The 23,933-nt window shown below is 40.1% G+C and overlaps 1 protein-coding gene across 1 annotated transcript; it reads right to left on the bottom strand.

Annotated features, from left to right (window-relative positions):
• Positions 1–910: 910 nt before the first annotated feature.
• Positions 911–19,466, bottom strand: LOC103695698 (uncharacterized). Its single transcript, XM_008777090.6, has 5 exons — positions 18,806–19,466; positions 18,398–18,500; positions 17,503–18,281; positions 1,416–1,520; positions 911–1,307 (listed from the first exon to the last, which is right to left on the bottom strand). The coding sequence occupies exons 1-5, from the start codon at positions 19,415–19,417 to the stop codon at positions 1,233–1,235; spliced, it is 1,674 nt and encodes a 557-aa protein (XP_008775312.4). The 5' UTR covers positions 19,418–19,466; the 3' UTR covers positions 911–1,232.
• Positions 19,467–23,933: the final 4,467 nt, after the last annotated feature.

Here is a 23,933-nt window from a genome sequence, read left to right as displayed (position 1 = left end):
TATTCTAACTACAAGATAAATTTGGCTGGATTTATACTAAGAGAGGACCTCGCGCTACTATTTGTAAGAATTCGTGTGGGTGTGTTTAGTCCAATATCGATTATTCGCTGTGTAAATCTTGAGTACTCATATAGGATCAAAAAACCCAAATAATATCTTCCGATAGCCTTTTTAGGTGAGATTTTGGATTGTTACAAATGGTACCGGAGCAAACTCAGTCCATAGCCTATGTGGACTAGAAAACACTGCAACATGAGCTAATGGAGACTGACTACGAGCCGATCGTATTGCTTTGATTAGATTTGAATAAATTTGAACCCTTAATTTGACGAGGATGTTTGGGCTTGAACGAAAAAGTATGTGAGGACCCGTTGGGTAAGAATCTGAGTTGTTACAAATGATATCATAATGAACCTAGCTCATTACCTATGTGGACTAAGAAACACTACAGCACAGATTCATAGGGCTGACTATAGGCCAATCGTAGCGTTTATGATTAGATTTGAATGGATTTAAACTTTTAGCTTGACGAGGATATTAAGACTTAAAACAGAAGAAAGTATGTGAGGATCCGTATGGACATGTATTTAATTCTATAACAATTATTTGCTATCAAAAAGTCTAAATAATACTTTCTAGCTAGCTATTTTGGATGAGGCCTAAATTATTAGGTTATTATAAATAAGAGCTATGTACGTAGATCATCAATAAAAAAAAGACAAAAACCCTAATTTATAATTTTTTTTAATGAGATTTGAGTTGAGTGAGTTGAAAAAACTGTGTTGGAGTAGATAGATATTCCAAGTAACATGGAGAAACCGTAAAATTGAATGTACAACATAGATACCCTACAACAAATTGAAGATAACATGTATCACACTAAATTCCATTGCAGAGTCAATATTTTGAAAACTCAGAAAACATATAAAATATGTGCATGAAGAAAGACACCTCTCAAGCAAACATCAAGCTAAATTTGGAGCTCTTTTGCTTCTCTAAAAGAATGAAATGGACATAGGAAGGAATATAGGAAAAGGAGTAGTGCTTTTTTCCTTTTCTATGCGATCAAGACGGAAGTCCCATTTTATGGTAGCTGATCTCAATGCTGGTACAGTTTTGTAACTCTGGTTTTGCATCGAGTTTTCCATGGCAATACACACAAAGGTATCCTTCAGAGTCATTGCAGAAACTTAGAGAAGGAAAACACGGCATAAAGATAACATTTTCCCCTGTTACCTACTATTGCTGCTGTCACATAATGGAGTGATCCTTTCTTCAACACATTCTGTAAAAGTCGCCCCTGGCCCCTGTAAGCAATTTCAGAAAAATCAATTTGATATAATTCATACCGCATGCCTTTATAAGGGGGAAACAATTTCATTAATATTATTCATTTCAAAGCACAGAGAAATTACAGGGATTTTGCAGTGTATGTTGAGGTCATTAAACATTTTTCTGCGATGGTTATTTGCTACTTCCTCTGCTCTGAAGGCTCTTTGGCAAGCTCCTTTTAGCAGGTCCTGGTACAAGCATAAAGCCATGGTTGTTCAAAAGATAGACAATTGATGAAGATATGATTTTGGTCAAGCGAAAATAATAAAGCAGTCTTGATAACTGAAAATACAAGCCCAGAAAGTAAAACACATGCATATCATCTGTATCCTATTGAAGATGAATGGTCGCAAGAGCAAAAATTGATCATTTTATAGCATCCTATCAGGGTGTGTCATATTGTATCTTCGGGTCAGAACGTACTGGTAATGGAGAAATGGGATAACAAAGCCGTCAGGTGAACTAAAAGTACAGATAATACAAGGAAATTGAGTGACTGCAGCTTATGACATGATTGTGGCCAAGAAAAAAGTAGAGGAAATGAGTCATACCCGTGGAACGTTCAAATATGTCCATCAGCTAATAATATACCATCAAGAAATATATTCAACCATCAGTTCCTATTGTCAATGTTGTGCACATTTTTTTACTTTAACAGTTAACAAACTAAACATTGCAACAAATATGAGGTATAACAAGAAAACAAGAAAGATAAAATAGAAAAAGGTAGCCGAATTTCTGGAAAATGAGAGATCGCAACAAATTGAAAATTTTAGTATGGGAGCTCTAAAGCATCTGAACTTAGCTCTATTCATCAATCATGTGAACTAGCTTATTCACCAGCAAGTTGGCTTCCTAACGTGATGATTCCAAGTGCTTCTCATTTCTGACCATCTCTAAGCATTCTTTAACTAAACTGCAAAGCTCCAAGGATTACATTCTAGTGCCATTTAGCATCAAATAAAGGTTCAATCACCTCCAGCATTCAGCTTTAACCCATTTATATTTAGAACCTAAACTAAAACACAACCAAAATCTCAGGCCCATCTGAAATATGAACCCCTTCAAAAAAGGAATTTGTAAGAACTAAGAATTGCATCAAACAAAACCTGGATTGTTCAGTTGGCTAGTACATAGGTTTTTACAGGAGTCTATCAAATGTCTGCCAGTCTATAGATAGAACTCAGTTCATTTTGGCAGTAGTTAATTCTGCAGCTAGTGCTCCTAAGCCAACTTTTCCTAGCTAATTAACCCAACCTGATACCAAGCTATTTCCACTAGTCCTGCATACTCAGACATGCTCCACCATCTTTTCACCTTTCGTTTATTATTCAACCCTTCATCCTTCTCACCTTCCACTTCCCAGCCAGCACTTAAACCAGCTGCTCGAGGATGAGGAGACTCTAGGATTGCTTCTTGAAGAAAAATCAACCACTGGAAGTCTAAAGAATGGAGGGCATGCCAACGTTAAGCAATTAAATACAGAAGCTTTCCTCCTATCATCTATTTTCATTTCCAAAAATGTTAGTTACTTTATTTTCCATCATACAACCATGCTTCAGCATTATTCCCACCATAACTTTAATATCTTTTAGAAGCTAATCAGGAAGAACAGAGACCTCATTCTTTCCAAGATCCCTTTCCTCCCCTGCTTAACACCTTTACCTGCAGATGCTTAGCATGATAACATTGATCCAAGAGATAAAAATGACAGATCATCAAGCAAGTATACGCACCTCCAACAACAACAACCAACATTATGATTCTATATATACCAGAAATCTGTAGTCGTAATCTACACTTGGGTCAGAATTGTTATTTATCTTATCTGCATAGACTTCTGCAAACAACTAAAACAAACACAGATATATGTATTCATTATGAACCATTTACAAGGAGAATCACAGAAGTTCACCACATATACCATTTGTTTATCATTTATGTGGAGAATCACATAGCGTTAACCAAACATATTACTTGTTCTATGGTATTAGAGCAGCTTTCCATTGCCAAAGATTTAACAAAATTTTTCTTCTTTGCTCTCCTATTTACTAACTCCAATATCTTATGCACTATTGGAATCCAATTTATTGAATCATGGCATCAACATCTTTTTCATCTTTTTTTTTTTTTGCTGAAAAAAAGGGGAAGGGAGGAGGAAGGAACAAGCCCACACCTGCGTAGCAGCCCCTACTGGACCCCCACCCCACCAGGAGAATGTTTGATACGGGCAGAAATAACCATGTGTTGGACACCCCGGCCGGTTTTACTCATACCCTCCCCACCCGTAGGCTCGGCTCGGTTACCCCTCTGGCTCCAGCACGAACCCTCCGTGTGAGTACGTCACACCCGGCACCACCGAGACTACCAGCAGACCAATAAGCCCTCCCAGTCCACGTGTCCGAGCAGGGAGCATCCGGTCTCTACAATTTAATCGACGCCCGCACATTTCGAACTCAAAACCACAGGGGTGGAAGTAAAGCCATGGTACCATTGAGCTACTACCTCAGTGGCAGCATCTTTTTCATCTTTTTCATCTTTGCCTATTACAAACCTAAGCAGGTTTCATATATCCAATGTTATGGTTCTTTACTCCTTTTTTAACATCAATATCTTACACACTAGCATTTCTTCTTCAATCAGCATCCAACTTATTGAATCATGGCATATACTTCTTTTTTATCTTTGCCTATCACAAACCTAAACAGCTTTGCATATGTCAAATTGAATGGTCCAAGAAGAAATCAAATCATAAAGTCTACTCACTTGTACTGATGTAATTGGCTATGTTGATGGCTTAATTCAACTTTCAAGAATCCTAGATCAAAATAAAAAGAACTTAAGCAAGACTTACAAAATCTCCTTGGATATCTAATGCATTACATGGAGGAAAAATGATCATTTTGTAAAATCATGCAATAATGTTGCTTTTATTGATGTGTCAGTAGCAAGTTCTAGGTCTATCCACATCAGAAGAAGTTTAGGAAATATTGCATGAACTATTTCTTCGATGATCTCCAGCTAGAAAATTGCATCTTTATAATGAGCTTTATATCATTGAAAAAGGCTCTAAAACCATTGCAGAAATATCACAAACATCGCTGATTCACCAGCTGTCATTGGTCAAAATTTTCTGACTCAGACTTAGTTTTCTTTCCCCTTTTTAATAGTAATCTAGCTTAGTTTTCTTTCCTCTTTTTGAGACTAGATTACTATCGACCATGAATGAAATAAACACTCATCTGAAGTGCTCATTTTCACTGAGCTTAATGATAGATTGCTGAGTCATGATGGATGGTTGCACGGTCTAGCACTGACTCTAGCAATTACTACCTTAGGGATGCTTTGGCTATCCTACCTCTTACAAGACTTGCAAATTGATGTGCAACAACTGTTGCTGGTATTGTTATGACATTAGTGCCACCTGCATGGTTGGGAATGCATTATTTCATGCATTTACAAAATACATAGAGGTGGATTATCATTTTGTAAGTGAATTTGTTGCTGTTAAAGCTATCATTGCACTTTGCCCCTTAGAATTTATCAGCTGGAATCATCACTAGAGCATCTCACTGCCCGTATTTTCACAAATTTCGTCCCTCAACCACCCATATATTTGAGGGGAGTGATAAGACTAGTGACAAATTATCAAGCAAGGAATAAGCATCGAAAGCAACAAGTCAGCGACAACCAATTCTATTGTTCTGTCTCCACCAGAAGTCTTAGTTCCAACTTACTCCTATCTACTGTTGTAACTTCTTATCTAATATGGCATTCTGACAAACTTAAAAAACTCAAACATATATTCATTAGAAGCTGATTTATGCAGAGAACAACAGAATTATACCCACAGGTACTCCTTTCTTTTAAGAAGACACTGCATTTATCATGATACCCACTCTTGTTTTGTTCTTCTGTCTTGTGAGAGTAACCGTCTCACATACAATTTGGGAGGGGCCAGCCCTGTTCTTCGAAAGGAATGCGCACTCTAATCCCTCCAAGGCGCATCAGCAGCAGTGAACCCAAGCATCTCAATTAATGAGGCCATGAACAGCATGGTTGGCAATGACAGGTTTGGTGCATATGATGAGCGCATATCAATACCAACTTTAAGTCTTCGTCAATCAATGATCCAAAAACTGGGTCCAACCATTTGCCATGACAGTGAAACATCCGTATTACATGATGGAAACTTCTTCTACTCAAACTTCATTGGCATTGATGATTAAAATGGCTTTCTCTATCATCATAATCTTTAAGAACCATTTCCAAGAGCTTGGACTTCAACTCTGCTGATATAATAATTAGGTTCATAATTTCTTCGTGGAAGAAATATTAAAATTAGTGGAACGTCTCACAGGCATCTGACTTATGACATTGTATCTCTATCACCATTTTTTGGATGGAAACTATTACGAGGAAAATTTACTGATTTTATCATTAAGGAAATCTCAAACTTAGAATAAAAAAAGGGCTAACAGAGCAAGAGCTTTCTACTTGTAACTCCAGAGCAATTCTAGAGAAAGAAACAATGAGAGAAAGGAGAAGAGAAGAAGAGCTGCGATGTAATCTTTCCAGACTATGTCAAGCCCTTATTCTTTGTTTATGTGGTCTATCTCCTACTATTCTGAGGATCCTCTTCCTTCACTTGGCAAAAGACTTCAGTGTTTAACCTTAGCAAATCATGTTCAAACAAATCCAATTACACTTTAATTTTTCAGGAGGCTTGCACTTCCAAACTACATGATTCTAAAGAAAGTAAATGAAATTCAAACCATGTGAACTCAAACCAAAAGTCTTGGGCCAGCAAGCAAGGATCAGAATGAACCACTCCTGAGACTAATCATGGAAGAATCTTAAACACGTTTTCCAGGAAGATGGCTATCTAATCTATGTAAAAAAAAAAAAAAAAAATCCAGTTTACATAAATATTACTATAGATGATGAGAAAGAGTCAAGATACTTCAGTGTGGGGACACAGACCACCATTTCCAGCATGTTTATAGGCGTCGCCGGCATGCATAGCACTTTGGCCCTAGTGTTATTTTCTTATGTGTTTTCGTTTATTTATTATGTATTTTCGTCCTTATGTTAGTTGCTGGCTTGTTATGACTGTGTTTAGCTGTTGTAGTGAACCATGATGTTTGTTGGATCATGGGTAGTTACATGATCACTTGTGGGATCATGGGTAGTTGCATAGGGGACTATATATGGAACCCCATGTCTATTGTTTAGTCAGAGTATTTTTGGAATGAAAACATTGTCTTGGCATCTGGTGGATTCTAGATCTTCTCTCCCCTCCCCTTTCTATTCATATCTTCTTCCCTAAATCTCCTATCCCGCACCAGTTTGGTATCAGAGCCCCGGTTTTGCCACTGTTGCCAAAACCTTTTCCTTTCTGGGCTGCAGTGGGACAGACTACAAAAAAAAAAAACTCAAAACCCTTCTGCTGTTTCCTTTTGTTCCCGAAAACTCCCACAGAAGCTCCACCCTAGTGTATGGCGGAGCAGCGTCGGATTCCAAGATTCAGGTGGGCGCACAAGATCTACGCTGTACCCCGAACGCCACGGACACCGAAGCATGTTGAAGGGCCACATGCAGTTCGCGTTGCCAAAAAGGGAAGGAGCATCGCCTCCCTTCTTCGTCCCTGTTCCCCTTCCTCTCGATCAATTCTCACCAGAACCAACAAGGGGAAGCTGCTTCTCCTCTGATCTCATCAACCAGTCAAGAGCTCGTGACCGGCTGCCTTCCACCACCGCAGGCCACCGGATCCACTCTGCAGCAGTAGCCACAGAGTTCGGAACCACCTCCCGAAACCGTCGGGAGGTTGAGGAAGCACCGGTTAACAGGTAAGTCCCTCACCCGTCACCAGTTCATTAGCCCGGATCTGCCCCCCCCAAAAAAAAAGAGTTGCACATGAGTTGCACGTGCCCCAACCCACATGAGGCACACGTGCTCCATCGCACGTCAGTCGCACAAGCTAGTCAAAAAAAAAAGAATACCTCTTCTTCTTCACGACCGGCCGCCCGCAAAGCCGCCGCCGGCAGGTCGCTGCGCCTCCTTTCACTGCCGCCGCTCCGCCTCTCCTCGTTGCCGCCAAGCCGCCCTCGTCTGCCATCGCCGCTCTCCTCTGTGACCGCACACGCCACTGCCTCGGTCACGCCGCCACCTCCTTCATCTTCTCCGCTGCCTCCACCCTCCACCAACCCTCGAGTTCACCCTGTCTCTTCTCCCTCCCAGCTCACCGAGACCACTCTCCCTTCTATATCTCATCCCTCAAACCCTAATCCCCTTTCTTTTTCTCCCTCCCATCTCACTGAGACCCCTCTTCCTCCGTGCCGCCACCTCCGACTTCCGACGCCGCCTCCGCCCACGCTGTCTCGCAGCTTCCATCACTTCCCAACTCTCAGATCTCTCCCTCAGATCTCTCTTTCCCCCCTGCGTCTCCCTCAGACGAGTGCCCTTTTTTCCGTTGGCAAGAAGGAACCCGAAGCCAGTCCAGAAGCTTCGGGTCCCTTCTATTTGTTCCATCTCAGTTGAGCGGGCTGAATCCAACTTCCCTCTTCCAGCTTTGGCCTATTGTCAGGTGGGCCCAATCAACTTTTTGGCCTGCTGTCTCGCGGGCCCGTCCTTCGGGCCTCCACACTTCGATCCAGCACCTGCAACATATTGGACTTCCACAAAAAAAAAATCAGGAGTTCAGCCGTCTTCCAGCAGCATCCTCCACAAATTGTTGGATTCCGGTTCTGCGTCCTGCACTCTGACATCCAAACTCTTCCACTGACTCAGATCTGTAAGAAAAGGTCGTATCTTTCCTTTAAATAATTTTTCAGCCTTTTCCTATAAACTAGTTTATCTTTAGATTGTTATTGCTTTTACTTCATGTTGTCGATTTGAGATAGGACCTAATTTTATAAGAGTCTGTGCCCCTTGAAAACACGTAATGAGCCTTGCAAGTTATTTTTTTCAAATCCTCAAAAGGCAACTCAGAAATTTTACTTAAATCTGGTGAAGCCCTAATCAATTTGAAGGACCCCACTTTCATTAGATTAACCTGCAAAGATTTTGCATGACCTAGGCCAAGGTTAGCAGTATCTAAGGTCCTGATATTTAGTTATCACCTGTGCTAATTCGAAAGTAACCGAGACTCTATCAGAAGTCTTTTATTCAAGATTGTTGATTTTAATCTGAATGTTATTTTTATATCTAGGATTTTCGTATTCTAGAGCATGACAACTCGCAGCAGTACATCCTACTCACATGAGATATCTACCAACCCAAACCAACAGGTGTTAAATGCCATTGCAGCATTAGAAACCATATTAGGGGCAAGGATTACTGACCTTGAAACTAGGCTAAACACCCGCTTGACTTTGACTGAAAATTCAATCACCAACCTCCAAGTTACTCACAACGATGGAGAGTCTGAACTTGGTGAGTTTGAACCGCCCCGCCCCCGAGGCCTTGGGCAACAATACCAGAGGGACTATCTAAGAGGGCGTGAAACACCGAATGAGCATGTAATGCGCAGTATTAAGATCGATGCATCAAGTTATGATGGTCGTCTCGACCCAAAAGTCTTCATTGACTGGCTCGCTAATATGGACCATTACTTTGAATAGTATAACCTATCTGAAGATCGTAGAGTTCGTTTTGCAAAAATGAAGCTCACTGGTCCCGCAAAGTTGCATTGGAATACAATAGAAAATATGCTCGCTAGAGCTAGACAACCCCCTATAGTACAATGGGATGAAATGAAGGAGAAGTTAAAAGAAAAATATCTCCCTACATTCTATAAGAGTTGCCTATTAGATCAGTGGCAACAACTAACTCAAGGAAATAAACCTGTGTCTGAGTACATCGCTCGCTTTGATGAGTTCTTCATGCGATGCGATGCACGCGAGAGTGTGGAGTTGACCCTTTTTAGGTTTAGGTCCGGATTGCGAGATGACCTACAAAAAGAGCTTATTCTACGCGAGGTCAATTCTTTAGAACATGCCTATCAACTCGTCCAAGACATCAAGCGTTACAATAATAAACCAACCTTCAGGCGTTTTGATTTAAAGGAGTCCAACCACAAGTTCACCTATGGAAGTCAACCTAACACTTGGGGTAAGCCCAATATTAGAATCAAGCGATAGAGTCCCAGAAAATTAATGATCAAAAAAATAAAGAAATTTTAAGTAAGCCCCCCAAAGTTTCTCGAGATCAGTGTTACAGATGTTTTGGTTTTCGGCATAGAGCTAGTCAATGTCCTACTAAGAAAACACTGGTCATTGAAGAAGAATGAAATGATGAAGAAGATGAGATGGTCTATGAGCCTGAGGTAGACCCTGAAGATTCAAATGAAGGTGAGGAGCCCGGCTTACTTGAGGGTTCTACTCCTTTAGGTGTAGTTAGGTGCGTCCTTACACAACCTAAGTAAGAAGATGATGACTGGAGACGCCGATCCATATTTCACACCTATATCAAATGTGGCGAACATAGCTGTAAAGTTATCATCGACAGTGGGAGTAGCGTCAGTGTTGTATCCACAAAAACCGTCGAGAAGCTATAGTTAAAGACATTGCCTCATCCAAATCCTTATAATGTGTCTTGGGTGGACAAAACCGCTATACCAGTCACTGAGCGTTGCTTAGTCCAAATCAACTTTTCTGAATATAATGATAAGGTCTGGTATGATGTTATTCCCATGGATGTTGGGTACATCATCCTTGGTAGACTGTGGCATTATGATTTGGACGTGACCATTTATGGCAAATCCAATTCCTGTTCTTTTATTTACCAAGGAAAGAAAATTCGTCTGAATCCTTTGCCTCCTAGGCCCTCTATTGCTGGAAAGAAGGATGTGAAAGTTGAAAAGCGCCTTCAAATTATTAGTCCTAAGGAGTTTGAGAAAGCAGCAACCCAAGAATCTATAGTTATTATGTTAGTTTCCAAAGAAATTGCTCCAGATTTCCAAGATTTTCCGAAGGAAGTTCATCGTGTTCTGGAAGAATTTAAGGATATCTTTTCTGAGGACCTTCCTGATAAGCTCCCTCCTATGTGTGACATTCAGCACGCCATAGACTTGGTCCCAGGGGCGACTCTCCCAAACTTGCCTCATTATAGACTCAATCTGATTGAACACGCTGAATTGAAACGGCAAGTTGATGAACTACTCCAAAAAGGGTTCATCCGAGAGAGTCTTAGCCCGTGTGCGGTGCCTGCACTTCTAACACCCAAAAAAATACGGCACTTGGAGAATGTGTGTGGATAGCAGGGCAATTAATAAGATAACAATTAAGTATCGATTTCCAATACCACGATTAGATGACATGCTTGACATGATGGCAGGTGTCACTATCTTCTCCAAAATTGACCTTAAGAGTGGTTACCACCAAATCCATATCCGCCCTGGAGATGAATGGAAAACAGCTTTCAAAACCAAGGATGGATTATACAAGTGGCTAGTCATGCCCTTTGGGTTGACAAATGCACCTAGCACATTTATGTGAATTATGACCCAAGTGCTAAGAACTTTCATGGAAAAATTCTCTGTAGTTTATTTTGACGATATCTTAATTTATAGCAAAAACAAGGAAGCACCAACGTTTGGTCTGCAATTCACTAAGGAAAGAAAGCCTATATGCGAACCTTAAGAAGTGTTCATTTATGACTAATTGTGTAATCTTCTTAGGGTTTGTTGTGTCTTCTGAGGATGTTTCAACAGACCCACAAAAGTCCAAGCTATTCTTGAATGGCCCGAACCCACTACGTTATTTGAGGTGCGAAGCTTCCACGGCTTAGCCACCTTTTATAGGAGGTTCATCAAGAATTTTAGTACGATCACTGCACCGATTATGGATTGTATCCGAAAAGGTGAATTTCATTGGACCGCTGCAACCTCAAAGGCATTCCAAGAGATCAAGACTAGAATGACAAAAACCCCGGTCATGTGCCTCCCAAATTTTACTAAAGTTTTTGAAAGTCTCTTGTGATGCATCTAGCATAGGTATAGGTGGAGTCTTAAGCTAAGAAAAACATCCTATCGCTTACTTCAGTGAGAAGCTGAATGATGCCAAACGAAAATATTCCACCTATGACAAAGAATTTTACGCAGTTGTGCAAGCGCTGCGTCACTGGCGTCACTATTTGTTACCTCAAGAGTTCGTATTATATTCCGATCATGAAGCTTTGAGGTACTTGAATTCTCAGAAATGATTGAGTTCACGACACGAAAAGTAGGCTGAATTTCTTCAAGAATACACTTTCATGTTATGTCATAAAGCAGGAATTGACAACAAGGCAGCTGATGCCTTAAGCCGATGTGTAGCATTACTTTTTTTAGTAAGCATAAAGGTTACTGGATTTGATCGTATGAATGATGATTATGCAACTTGTTCGAACTTTGCTGAGATCTATGCTAGCGTGTTAGAAGGTCACACCAGGGACAATAGTGACTACCTTGTGGTTGATGCTTTCCTGTTCCGAGGAAACAAACTGTGTATTCCTCAAACATCCCTTAGAGACTTTCTTGTTTGGAAACTCCATGCAGGAGGAATAGCTGGCCATTTTGGTAGAAATAAGACCATTGATATGGTCGAACAAAGATTTTATTGGCCTAGTTTAAAACGGGATGTTGCGAAAATTATTAGTCAGTGTCGTACTTGTCACTTATCCAAACAACGCAAACAAAACACTGGCTTATATACCCCCCTTCCTGTCCTAGATCGTCCTTGGCAGGATATTAGTATGGATTTCGTGCTAGGATTGCCAAAAACTAGAAGTAAGCATGATTCCATTCTCGTGGTAGTGGATCGGTTCTCTAAGATGGCATATTTTCTGCCCACTTCCAAGACTTCTAACGCCTCCAAAGTTGCGAGGATAATCTTTAACGAGGTCGTTAGGCTCCACGGGCTTCCAAAATCGATAGTGACTGATAGAGATGCCAAATTTGTCAGTTATTTTTGGAAGATCCTCTGGAATTTTATGGACACGAAACTTAAATATTCCACAGCATATCACCCTCAGACAGATGGTCAACCGTAGCCTAGGAAACCTTCTAAGATGTTTAGCAGGTGACCACCCGGATAATTGGGATCTTCACATATCCACAGCTGAATTCGCCTACAATAGCTCTGTGAACAGGACCTCTGGCTTGAGTCCTTTCGAAATTGTTTTAGACTATGTTCCGCGAAAACCTGTTGATCTTATCCCAGTAGCACCTAACAACAGAATCTCTGAGACCGTTGAGTCCTTCGCGCAACACATGCAAAACTTACATAAAGAGATTAATAAGAAAATTAAAATCAATAATGCGAGATATAAAATGGTCGTTGACTTGCGTCGACGTTATCAAGAATTTCAAGTGGGTGATGATGTAATGATCAGAATCAGACCTGAACGATTTCCACCAGGAGCCGTTAGAAAATTGCACGCCCGAAGTATGGGTCCATACAAAATTCTGAAACAGGTTGAATCTAATGCATATGTGGTGGATATTCCAAGTGATTTTGGGATTAATCCAGTTTTTAATGTAGAAGACTTAGTTGCCTACAGAGGTCCGACAACTATTCCTAAAGACCCATTCAATGAGCCTGACACTGACCTTACATCCAATTTTGAAAACATATCTCCTGCTCCTGCTCCTGCCTTGCCTCCTGTACCTTTTTCTCTGCATATCACTGACACAGTGGAACAGATTTTGGACGATCAGATTGTTAGTACGCAAAGCGGTGGTTATCAGCGATATCTTGTCAAATGTCATGGTCGACCTCCATCAGATGATACCTGGATTACCAAAGATGAGCTTCAACAACTTGCTTCAGACCTGTTGGAGCATTACCAGAGTTCCGTTTCGCCAGAGGCGAACTCTTCTCAGCTAAAGGAAGTTGGTGGGGACACAGACCACCATTTCCAGCATGTTTATAGGCGTCGCCGGCGTGCATAGCACTTTGGCCCTAGTGTTATTTTCTTATGTGTTTTTGTTTATTTATTATGTATTTTCATCCTTATGTTAGTTGCTGGCTTGTTATGACTGTGTTTAGCTATTGTAGTGAACCATGATGTTTGTTGGATCATGGGTAGTTGCATAATCACTTGTGGGATCATGGATAGTTGCATAGGGGGCTATATATGGAACCCCATGTCTATTGTTTAGTCAGACTATTTTTGGAATGAAAACATTGTCTTGGCATCTGGTGGATTCCAGATCTTCTCTCCCCTCCCCTTTCTATTCATATCTTCTTCCCTAAATGAACCGCCCCGCCCCCGAGGCCTTGGGCAACACTACCAGAGGGACTATCTAAGAGCGCGTGAAACACCGGATAAGCATGTAATGTGCAGTATTAAGATCGATGCACCAAGTTATGATGGTCATCTCAACCCAAAAGTCTTCATTGACTGGTTGCTGATATGAACCATTACTTTGAATGGTAAAAGTCTTTAGCTATACCATTTCTTAGCTCTCATGCTATTGTATCACCTTCTGTGGAAAGAGAAAATCTACACGTGTTCAGCTCAAAAACAGTTGAGGATCGCAAGTGTTTGGATGGCTGAATGCCAAAAATATAGCCTTAATTACCCTATCGCTTATGACAGGAGCCCATAAAACATTGTCTTGGCATCTGGTGGATTACAGATCTTCTCTCCCCTCCCCTTTCTATTCATATCTTTTTTCCTAAATCTCCTGTCCCGCACCAGTTCAGTTGGTGGGGACACAGACCACCATTTCCAGCATATTTATAGGCGTTGCCGGCGTGCATAGCATTTTGGCCCTAGTGTTATTTTCTTATGTATTTTCATTTATTTATTATGTATTTTCGTTCTTATGTTAGTTGCTGACTTGTTATGACTGCGTTTAGCTGTTGTAGTGAACCATGATGTTTGTTGGATCATGGGTAGTTACATGTGTTGGAAATTGTGTCCCAAAGCCAATTTTTTAATTGTAAGAAATTGGTGTATGTATATGTTTTATTAAAATGAATAAAAATTTATTCTGGCATTTTTCTATTCATCACAAGTGTTACATCTTCAAATTGAACTCCTGTGTATTGTGATGAAATCCTTAGGACTAATTTAGTGGATAAAGGAGGTTTTATCATTTAGTCCTTAAACCAGTTCGCGACCAAATGATAAACTGTCAATTGGACGATAGCTATGTCAAGTATAGGTCGTTATGTGCCATTTAGTTTGTTGTCCTCTTAAACCAAGGAGTGTAGAGACACTGTATGGCATACAGGTGAGATGTGGAAGTACATCGTCACTGAACAGTGACTCATCTGCGTAGCACTCCACTGTCGAGAGTTAGCTAGCAAAGCGTATGGGCATAAATATCCCTTAGACCTGAGACTGTCACGGTGACTTGCAAGCAGCTCACTGTACTTAGGCACTGGACGACCTGAATTTCTAATTCAGGAATCAGAAGGATGCTGGGTGCAATCAAGTACTCGCGAAGTCTGTGTATGAGTCAAGATGGGATTGACCGCTCCAGATTATAGGAGTTGATGTCTCGCTATATTTCAATTCAGCAAAACCTTGGCCAGGGTAAACCAAGTGATACATCACTTGATTTGATTATTTGAAATACACTATGGATGACCGGACCCAGAGTTCGACAGTCCACTCTGAGGTCATCTTGAGCATCGAAGGTCATAGGAATGAATTATGCAATAACCATACATCTAGGTTCTTGAATGTTGCTTTGCATATCCGACCTATCCGGACGTCGGGTATCATTGCTAGATGATTACCTCGATTAGTGCATGGAGTAGTCCATGTACTACCTGCTTAGTGTTCGAATCTATCGGAGTCACGCACATTAGTCAAGCTAAGTAGGAAGATCTTTACCCAATTTAATTAAGAATTAAATTGTGGGTCATTTGGAATTTGGTTCTGTCTATGTTCAGCTAGCACTTAACATGAGGTACATGCTAAATTTTATGGATGAACAACTAATTAAGTCTGTATTCAGGGTCAATCAAGTTTCATTTAATGTAATTGAACTTGATCAGGACTCAATTATTGAGATTGGGTTTGATTGGGTCTCAATTAGAGTAATTGGGCTCGATCATGATTTAATTGGGATTTAATTTCGTATTTGTTTTGATCTAAGTCGGACTTAAATCGAGCCGAGACTGGACCCAATTGAACCTCCCATGAGTCGGACTCATGTGGAATTTTTTTTGGTCAAAAATCATTCAATTGGGCCATCAATTTGGTTTAGAACCAAGTAGGCTAACCCAATTGATTGAACTACTGACCCAATCCCAATTTAAATAACCCATGGACCTGTGGACCCTTAAGCTCCCATGGACCCTTAAGCATCCCCTATGAGCCGCAATGGATAAAAGCTATGGACCCTTAAGAAGTGTCCTATGAGCCGCGATGAGAGAAAGCCTGGGAGAAAACAGAGGACTTTCTGCTGATGCTTCAAAGCCACGCCATGTCTCCATCCGGACTCCATTTGGATTGCCGTTTGGACTAGAATGTCCGGTTTTGAACCGGCTACATTCCAGTTTAATTTGATTTTTGAAATACGGCAGTTATCGGCATTAATCGCTGTTTTTTCCCCATGGTTGTTTTTGAAACAAACGTTATGAAATTCATTCATATTAGATAACGAATGAATACAATAACGCTCGGCCATTTATGCCTCTTAACTCCTCTCAGCATTGGCCTATTTGTAGGCCACCGTTTCCTCAAAGATGAAGAGAGAATTTTTTTCTTGGGAAGAAAACGTCAGACAGAGAGAGGTAGTCTTGATTCAGTGAAGAAGAAGAAGAGAGAGGAAGAAGTTCTCTCTCTGGTGGTACAGAGTCCAGCTCAGATCCGGCGTTCTCTCCTGCCTTCCCTCTTCCTCTGTGATCGGGATCAAACTCAGGCGTCACTGCTCTCGGGCGTGCCGTGAAGAAACGGGAGAGAAGAAAACAGTGATTTGCTGTTAGGGAAAAGGAAAAGAAAGAGAAGAAAAGAAAAAGGGAATTTCTTTTCTTCTAGGGCCCCTTTTGCAAAAGGTGTTTTGCACGAATATCAAAGTCATCCTACCTTCCTACGAAGCTCGACGTGCGTGTGAAGTAGAGGGCCTGCAGATCCAGGCCTCGCAGATCCGACATATCTCATCCAACTTCCGCTGCTGGATCGAGGTATGTTTTACATATTAGTATGTTTCATATTTATAATTGTTATAAATAAAAATTTTAAAACTAATTTTTCATGCGTGGCGTCCAATTTTATAATTGTTATAATTCTCCCTTCAACATGATCACTTGTGGGATCATGGACAGTTGCATAGGGGGCTATATATGGAAAAATGTCTATTGTTTAGTCAGAGTATTTTTGGAATGAAAACATTATCTTGGCATCTGGTGGATTCCAGATCTTCTCTCCCCTCCCCTTTCTATTCATATCTTCTTCCCTAAATCTCCTGTCCTGCACCATTCAGTCTACATGTATGAGATAACAAACAAAAAACAAACTTCAAACTACTTTTCAAGCCACCTTCAAACAACCAGCTCAACTATTCAAGAAGACTTCAGATAGTAGATTCTCCATGCAGATGCTAGTTGTAGTCTTTAACACCAACAAGGAATATCCAATTAGTCTAGACTCAGTCATCAAAACTTATTTACACAATTTGTTTTTCTAAAAGCCTCAATATTCCCCCAACCAATAGCTCTTTCAATTTTTCCCTGATGTTATAATTATCCAAAGAATATTTGCTTAAGAATAATCCAAAAATGAACATCATTGAGATATGAAATTGTCAGGTGTACCCTCTCAAATGGAAACCTTAAGAATTACCAACATTCTTATTTTTACCAGTAGAATACTATCTATCCCAATCCTGGTCATGAACAACAAAATCAATTCTTAAGGTATCTTCCAGCTCTTATTTTGTTGTATGCTGAGAGTATACTGATTACATCCAAAGTTTAAAGATCATTAACTGATGATCTTCTTAAGCAAATTATAATTATAACAATTCTCCTTGCATAAAGTATGGAGAATTTAAAGCAATTACAAATGCAACGAGTATCAGTTTAAGGTTTTATCCTCCTAATGACTGAAAAGACAGCTATAGGTAGAAAGTTTCACACTCAAACAGAAGAACAGAAATATGTTAATTTCAGAACAAAGGAAAACAAGATACAGGAAACATATGCGTTTGTGCGCAAGATGTGTCATTACCTGATTGAGTTGAAGAATTGTGGAGCTTCCCCCACCAACCGTTGGTACAGCATATATATCCACCAGATTTCTGAGATTTGCCAGCTCCTTTATTAGTCCTACTATGATTTCATCTGCCTCGTCCATCTGCTTCCTGGAGAACTCATATGCCCTATCTGCTTCGACACGAAAAGTGGCACATTCCAAACACATGCAGATACCTTTGCATCTTCTCCCATATCTCTTTAAAATCCCTCTTTTTGGAGCAAGGGCATGCCTTGCCACAGAATGGACGACCTCGAGCTGAGATTCTCTTTGAAGAGGCTTCTGATCCATATTCAACACAGGCAGCATCTTTCTGCAGTCCACATCAACTTTTGCTGGCAGGTATGGAAGGGCTTGCACATTACCAGTCAACTCATCAACTGATAGATCTTCATGAATGATGGGAGAAGACAGATATGACTTATGTAACATCTCTGATTCAAGAATAGGATCGGCAAAATATGTTTCTGACTTAACCTCATCAACCTGCATTGCTCTTCCATTGCATGAATCTGGCAGTGGTGATACCATTCTTGTTGTATCATAAACATCATCTCCAGTAGGTTTCAAGGAAGGACTTTTACTGACTGGATTTTCCACAAAATTCCAAGTGTCGCTCGATTTTTCAGTCAAGGAACCCTCAGAGCTTCCCAACTGAATCTGTTGTTTGGACAAAGTATCCACATGTAGTGGTTTTGGCTCTTCTTCCACTACTTTTTCCGCAGCATTCTGGCAAGGAAGGATTTTTAAACCACCTGCATATATCAAAGTGTTTGAGAAAAGTCAATTATCCAAGGCATACACGAAGATGAAAAGAAATAACAGAACTCTATACAAAAAAGAAAACAAACCAACACAAAAAGTTAATTACTTGAATTCTCTTTCTCTAGATCCATAAGAAATGGCAGCAATCTTCTGTAGCTAAAAGAACTTGGATTCCTAAACAGCTTCGAACGTGAGCAAGGAGCAAGTCCCTGAAATAGATTAACGCGTTACTTCTATAAGTAGCACAAATATTACATAACAGGTCAGGACAAGGAAAAGAAGCAATTTTGCTCCAATTACCAGAGACGGCGAGTAAGGAAACTTTATGGAAACAAACCCGCTCCCCCCCAACCTCGTCCTAGTCCCCAGTTTTGAAAGATTAGAGAATAAAATGACGATAACCATGAAACTATAACCCTAATTTAGCACTAGAAGCTTAATTGCATGAAACCCAAAGCAATCAAACAAGCTACAAGGAAAGAATCCTGGCCCCAGAGATCAAATTGACACTTACTTCTCTCCTCTTTGGAGGGTTACCCGAATCCAACTTCACATCGGCCCTTTGATCGTTGGAAGAAATCCCAATTGATCGATCTCCAGAACCTATATCTGACCCCAAGTTATCGGTCTGTTGATCGTTGGGAGAAACCTCCGTTTCTCGTTCTCCAGGAGCCGTATCAACCCCCAAGGAGATGATTCCATCAGGTGGTGTACTCTGGACTAAATTATCATCAGGCCCACCGGATCCCGTCGAGGTCTCGTCAGCTTCTCCATTCCTCTCATCTTCAGTCACCGCCTTCTCCGACCGGTCAATCCCATCCTTCCGATCGTCGTCAGGCTTGTTGCTGGCCATCGAATCAGGGGGGGTCTCGATGGGGATGGAGGCCGGGGAGAAGACCCTTCTGGTCCGGAGATCCTTGACGGAGGCGAGAAGGACGTCGTCGGGGGCGGCAGCGGAGGCGGGGAGGGGGAACGGTGGCCGGGGGATGGAGGCAAGGAGATGGCGGCGGCGACTGGGATCGGGGCGGGCGCGGCCGGAAAGTGTGTGGTGGAGGAAGCTCTCGAATCGGCTTCGGTTGGAGATGCCTCTCATGGCGGATGAGGGTTGCGCTCGCCTCCCCGGCATGGTTTCACCTTGGGATGGGGTGAGAGAGAGAGAGAGAGAGAGAGAGAGAGAGAGAGTATGAGGGTATATGTTTTATATATATATATATATATATATATGGGGAGGTGGCGGGAAGAGGAGATGGAGGGAAAGCGATTGGGGATTTTTGGCGGTAAACGCTTTTGGAGGGGAAGAGGGCGTACCTGTCTGTGTTGAGGCGCAGATTAGACCATGCCCAACGGGGCAAGCTGGGTACCTTTTTCTGGGCCTGAAAGTTTTTGGACCGGTCATGTATGTCACTGAAGAATGGCCTGGCCCAACCTGATTTGCCCAATAATGTAAAATATTTTACAGTGCATAATGTGTCATTAAGTTGATGCTTAGCTAAGTTATCCTTCAGATTTAATTAAATTGGGTAGGCCATAGAAGAGCATAAATTTTGTACTGTTTGGATGCCTGCACAAGTTGTGGAATGAATATTTCGAGTGTGATTGGTGATCCGAAGATATTATAATGTTAGGAATGTTGCAATTCATAATAATAGAGCAAAAAAAAGGAAACAAAGAGGAAGAAGGAGAGAAACTAGGAATTTCTTTTATTCTTTTTTTTTCCCTCAAAGTTGGGTGGTGTTAGAACCCTGGATAGCCAATTCCATTACAAATAAAAAAGGGCATATGGTAATAGAAAATTACAATCTAACTATCTTGGGGTTAAACCCAAAAATAAAAGATGGAGACCATCCGTCATCGCTAAAACTCCCTCTCAGGTTATTGTGTCAATATTGCAGATGCATAACTTGCTCCTTGTATAATCTACACTTCTTATATATATCAAACATATCACTTTTGAGAGAATATTTTCTCTCACATAATGGCAATCCATTTTAATATGTTTGGTTTGCTCATGAAATACTAAGTTGTTAGAGATATGATAGCTGCTTGATTATCATAATACATGGATATAGGATATGGAACAATAATGCCAATCTTCTGTGATAAATTTTCAACAATACAACAACTAAAAAGCTTCGGGCAACAATAGATCGTTTCTTGCTTTAATTTGTAGGTGAACAAATTTCCTCCAAGGAGCATAAAATACATTGTTGTGGATTTTCTATCACTTCGTGATCCAGCTTCAGGCGGCATCAGAATAAAGAGGTGAACAAGAATTCATAGGGCAAGACCGTGCTAAGGGGCAAAGAAGTCAGGAGAATAGTGCTCAACCGAGCATTTATTATCTTCCGACCTCTCTATGACTAATCCTATGTGAAGGTCTCTAAAGAACAAGAATCTCTCCAAAGAGCTCCAATTGTCTTGGTCTCTTTAGGGGACGTATTAGCTCGAGAAAATACAAGCCAAGCAAGTTTTGAGAAATAGAGAAAAGAAAATTGGAGAGATATATCTATACGATCTGGGCCTTTGCACAACTTCTTGAAGTAATATGTAAATGTAAGAAAGAGGCCCTCCAAGCGAGCGTGTCACAAACTAAAGGGAGTAACCTTGGGGACATCGGTCAAAGGTAGTCATCTCTGATAAATAAATGTAAAGTTAGAGCTGGATCTTATAAGAAGAGTTAAAGCTATATGCTAATTGTTGGCAAGGGTTGTGGCCAACCTAAGATATGCCTTCACAATCTTGATCGATTGAGTGCACAGGAAATAATTGCATACCTGAACCTAGAAAAAGACAACGTATTCTTAATGAGAAATTTGCACATCACATTGGCAAAAGATTTGCACACAAGTATTACAACTAGCTTTCTCAACTGGAGTATTGGCATTAAATACTTCACTTATGGGTCTAAGATTGAGAAGAATCTCTAGATCTAGCAAACTAGGGATGGTCATCTGAGGTTTTAGATGAAGAGCATTGGTTGAAGTCGACCAGAAATATATGGCAGGATGAATCAAAGATTAGTTAACTATGGAAGGAAACTTGAAAAAGGCCAAGATGTCTGAGATACTATTGTTTTTCGAAATACACGACTTTTGTCAGGAAACACAATTGAACTAATGGTTCCAGATGTCACATTGGGCTGGCCAAGGATGGTGATTGTTGGGGTTCTTCTAGATAGACATTTTAACACTTGGCCTCTCATAGAGAAAAGTCTTCTTAGGGTAATGAGGAAAAATAGAAGAAAGAGGTTTTGGTACACTGGACTTGAAAATAGGACCAAACATATAGAGACTAGAGAAATCTCAAATCAATATCTAAGGATCCACAAATCATAAAATCTCAAAATACTCAAGCAATGCTTGTCTTTGACGAACAGCTTGGCAAAGATAGAGGAGACTTCAGAGGATGGAAACTATTGAGGACAAAGAAGATAGGAGATGCTTTATAGCATTTTATAAAGACCTTTATGCCATACTATTGTAATATGGAAGGATTCTAATGAATTGCAATATCTTAGAAAATTACCCAAACAAGGGAATGAGTTGCCTCTTGAAGACATGTGGTCAATTATTGGGAAAAGAGAAAACATATCGATTGGTGTCATAAATAGAAGTAGAAAAACCTACAGAAAGTGTGAGAATCCCAAAAGATAAATTTATTTGAAATACCTATTGACACCAACATTTCACACAAATACAGACGTGATGTTACATCTCATCATCCTTCTGATCGACTGCTGATAGGATATGGAGGACATTATTTATACTACATCCTAACTAATATGGCATCCAAGGAATAAACATGTTCTCAGCCATGTAGTAGTACTAAGGCAAAGAAATGATGAAGGGATGTCAAACTAAGTGCCTAGAATTGACAAAGAGATGATAGCTTAGAATTCTGACATACTCAAATTCCATTGGAGGAACAGACAAATAAGAAAGGTTCAATAGAAGAGCTACATAACACCTCATAGGCCAAATAAAAAAGGTGTCGACCAGGATAGGCCAAATAGCTAACGAAGACAAACCAAGTGAAAATTAATTGTATCAAGCATGAGATTAATCTGATACGGTGGCCCATAAGGATTACCCCCATTGGCCTAGCAGAGATATTGTGATATGGTATGGGGTATAACAGTTATCAAAACATGGATAGTTGAGAATTGTAGGCTCCAACCGCTAAACCATCAGAGAAGTGTAGACTGAGCAGTTATCAACACTAGGAGTAGATTGTTTACCTATTATTTTGTTTATCTTATCTTTATCTTGCATTTTCCTTTATTTATCTTACTTTATTCTAGTTATCTTTAGCTCATAGTTGTTAGCGTAGATTTGTAGCCCCCTAGCTACTATCTACTTCTTCCTCCTCCGAGTAAGCAATGTCTCAGTTGTGAAAGTTTTTGAAGCTCAAGGCATCAGGACCCATACTATCAATCTTTTTTATCCTCTTTTTGATTTTTCACAATAGTGGAACATCTGTGCACTTGCATAATCCAGCAAGGGATGCATATATCCTTTTGCTTAGCGAAAATTCTAGTACCAATAGAGAGACAAAAAGGTTTTTTAATAAAAATTACATATCACTTACAAAAAATAGAATGGAGTACCGTTACTTCCAACTCATCGATTTCTATAGTTACCAAGTTGTGTTTTACGAACTAAAGCTTCATCTATATTGAACCCACATAGTTATAATTATAAATCAAAGCAATGATACCAACTTCTTCAAAGGAGAAAAGCAGCTCAAGTACCATCTCGGTGCTAGAAGATGAAGAAGATAAAATGTAATACAAGTATATAATGGAGAGGCTCTCAAAACTCATATGAATTCTACCATTGAAGGGGAGAGAGAAAAAAGAATTGTTGCTTAAGACTCACGGTAGAGAGCCTTTGGCGACTAAAAAGAAGCTAATTCATTTCATTATGTGGCTTCATTATATACAAGTTCATGATCCTAAGAGATAATAAAACTAACTTTCAAAGTCATCCCATGTTTTTTAGGTTGATTATGTGTAGACCTAACAACCAATTAATAGACATAAATAACAACTAGCCATGACTTCAAAAATTAAATTCAAAATGGGAAATACACAATGGGCATTGTGATTGCTTAAGGTTTTCATTCCCCTTGCACGATTTTTCTAGGTCCTCATTCAGGATTATCTAGTAATTACAGTCCCAATCATAACCGTCTTTGCTATTTTTTAGTTTAAGATCCTAAGAGAATTGCAATGAAATTCAAAATTCGCACCTCCAAATGAAGATGGTTTTATATACATTGAGCACTTTAAAGGGAAGTCTCCTTAATTACTAGACAGTAGACACTATCAAATGTAGGTCAGAAATGCATTACCCTATGACAATATGACCTCGGTCTCCCTTAAATCAAACTTAGTAACCAAATTAAGATCTCTTTAAAGGAAAGGAATGGGTCAAATATCACCAAGTTAGATGAAGATGCCATGGATGTGTCAAAAATTATACTAGAACAAGATTGATGGCCAAATCCATGCTCTATTGTCACAAGACTTGAAGATAGCCACCAAACCTCTGTCTGAAATTTGAAGGAGGTATATGAGTTTCCATTTAACTCACAAATCTCTAGTGACCATAAACTTTGTAAAATTAGAAATAGTAGATCGA

The sequence above is a fragment of the Phoenix dactylifera genome, chromosome 4 (genome assembly GCF_051530095.1).
Source record: "Phoenix dactylifera cultivar Ajwa chromosome 4, Ajwa_hap1_PhDact_Kaust_v1.1, whole genome shotgun sequence".
In the NCBI taxonomy this organism is placed as follows: Eukaryota; Viridiplantae; Streptophyta; class Magnoliopsida; order Arecales; family Arecaceae; genus Phoenix; species Phoenix dactylifera.
This window is presented reverse-complemented; position numbering and strand designations above follow the sequence as displayed.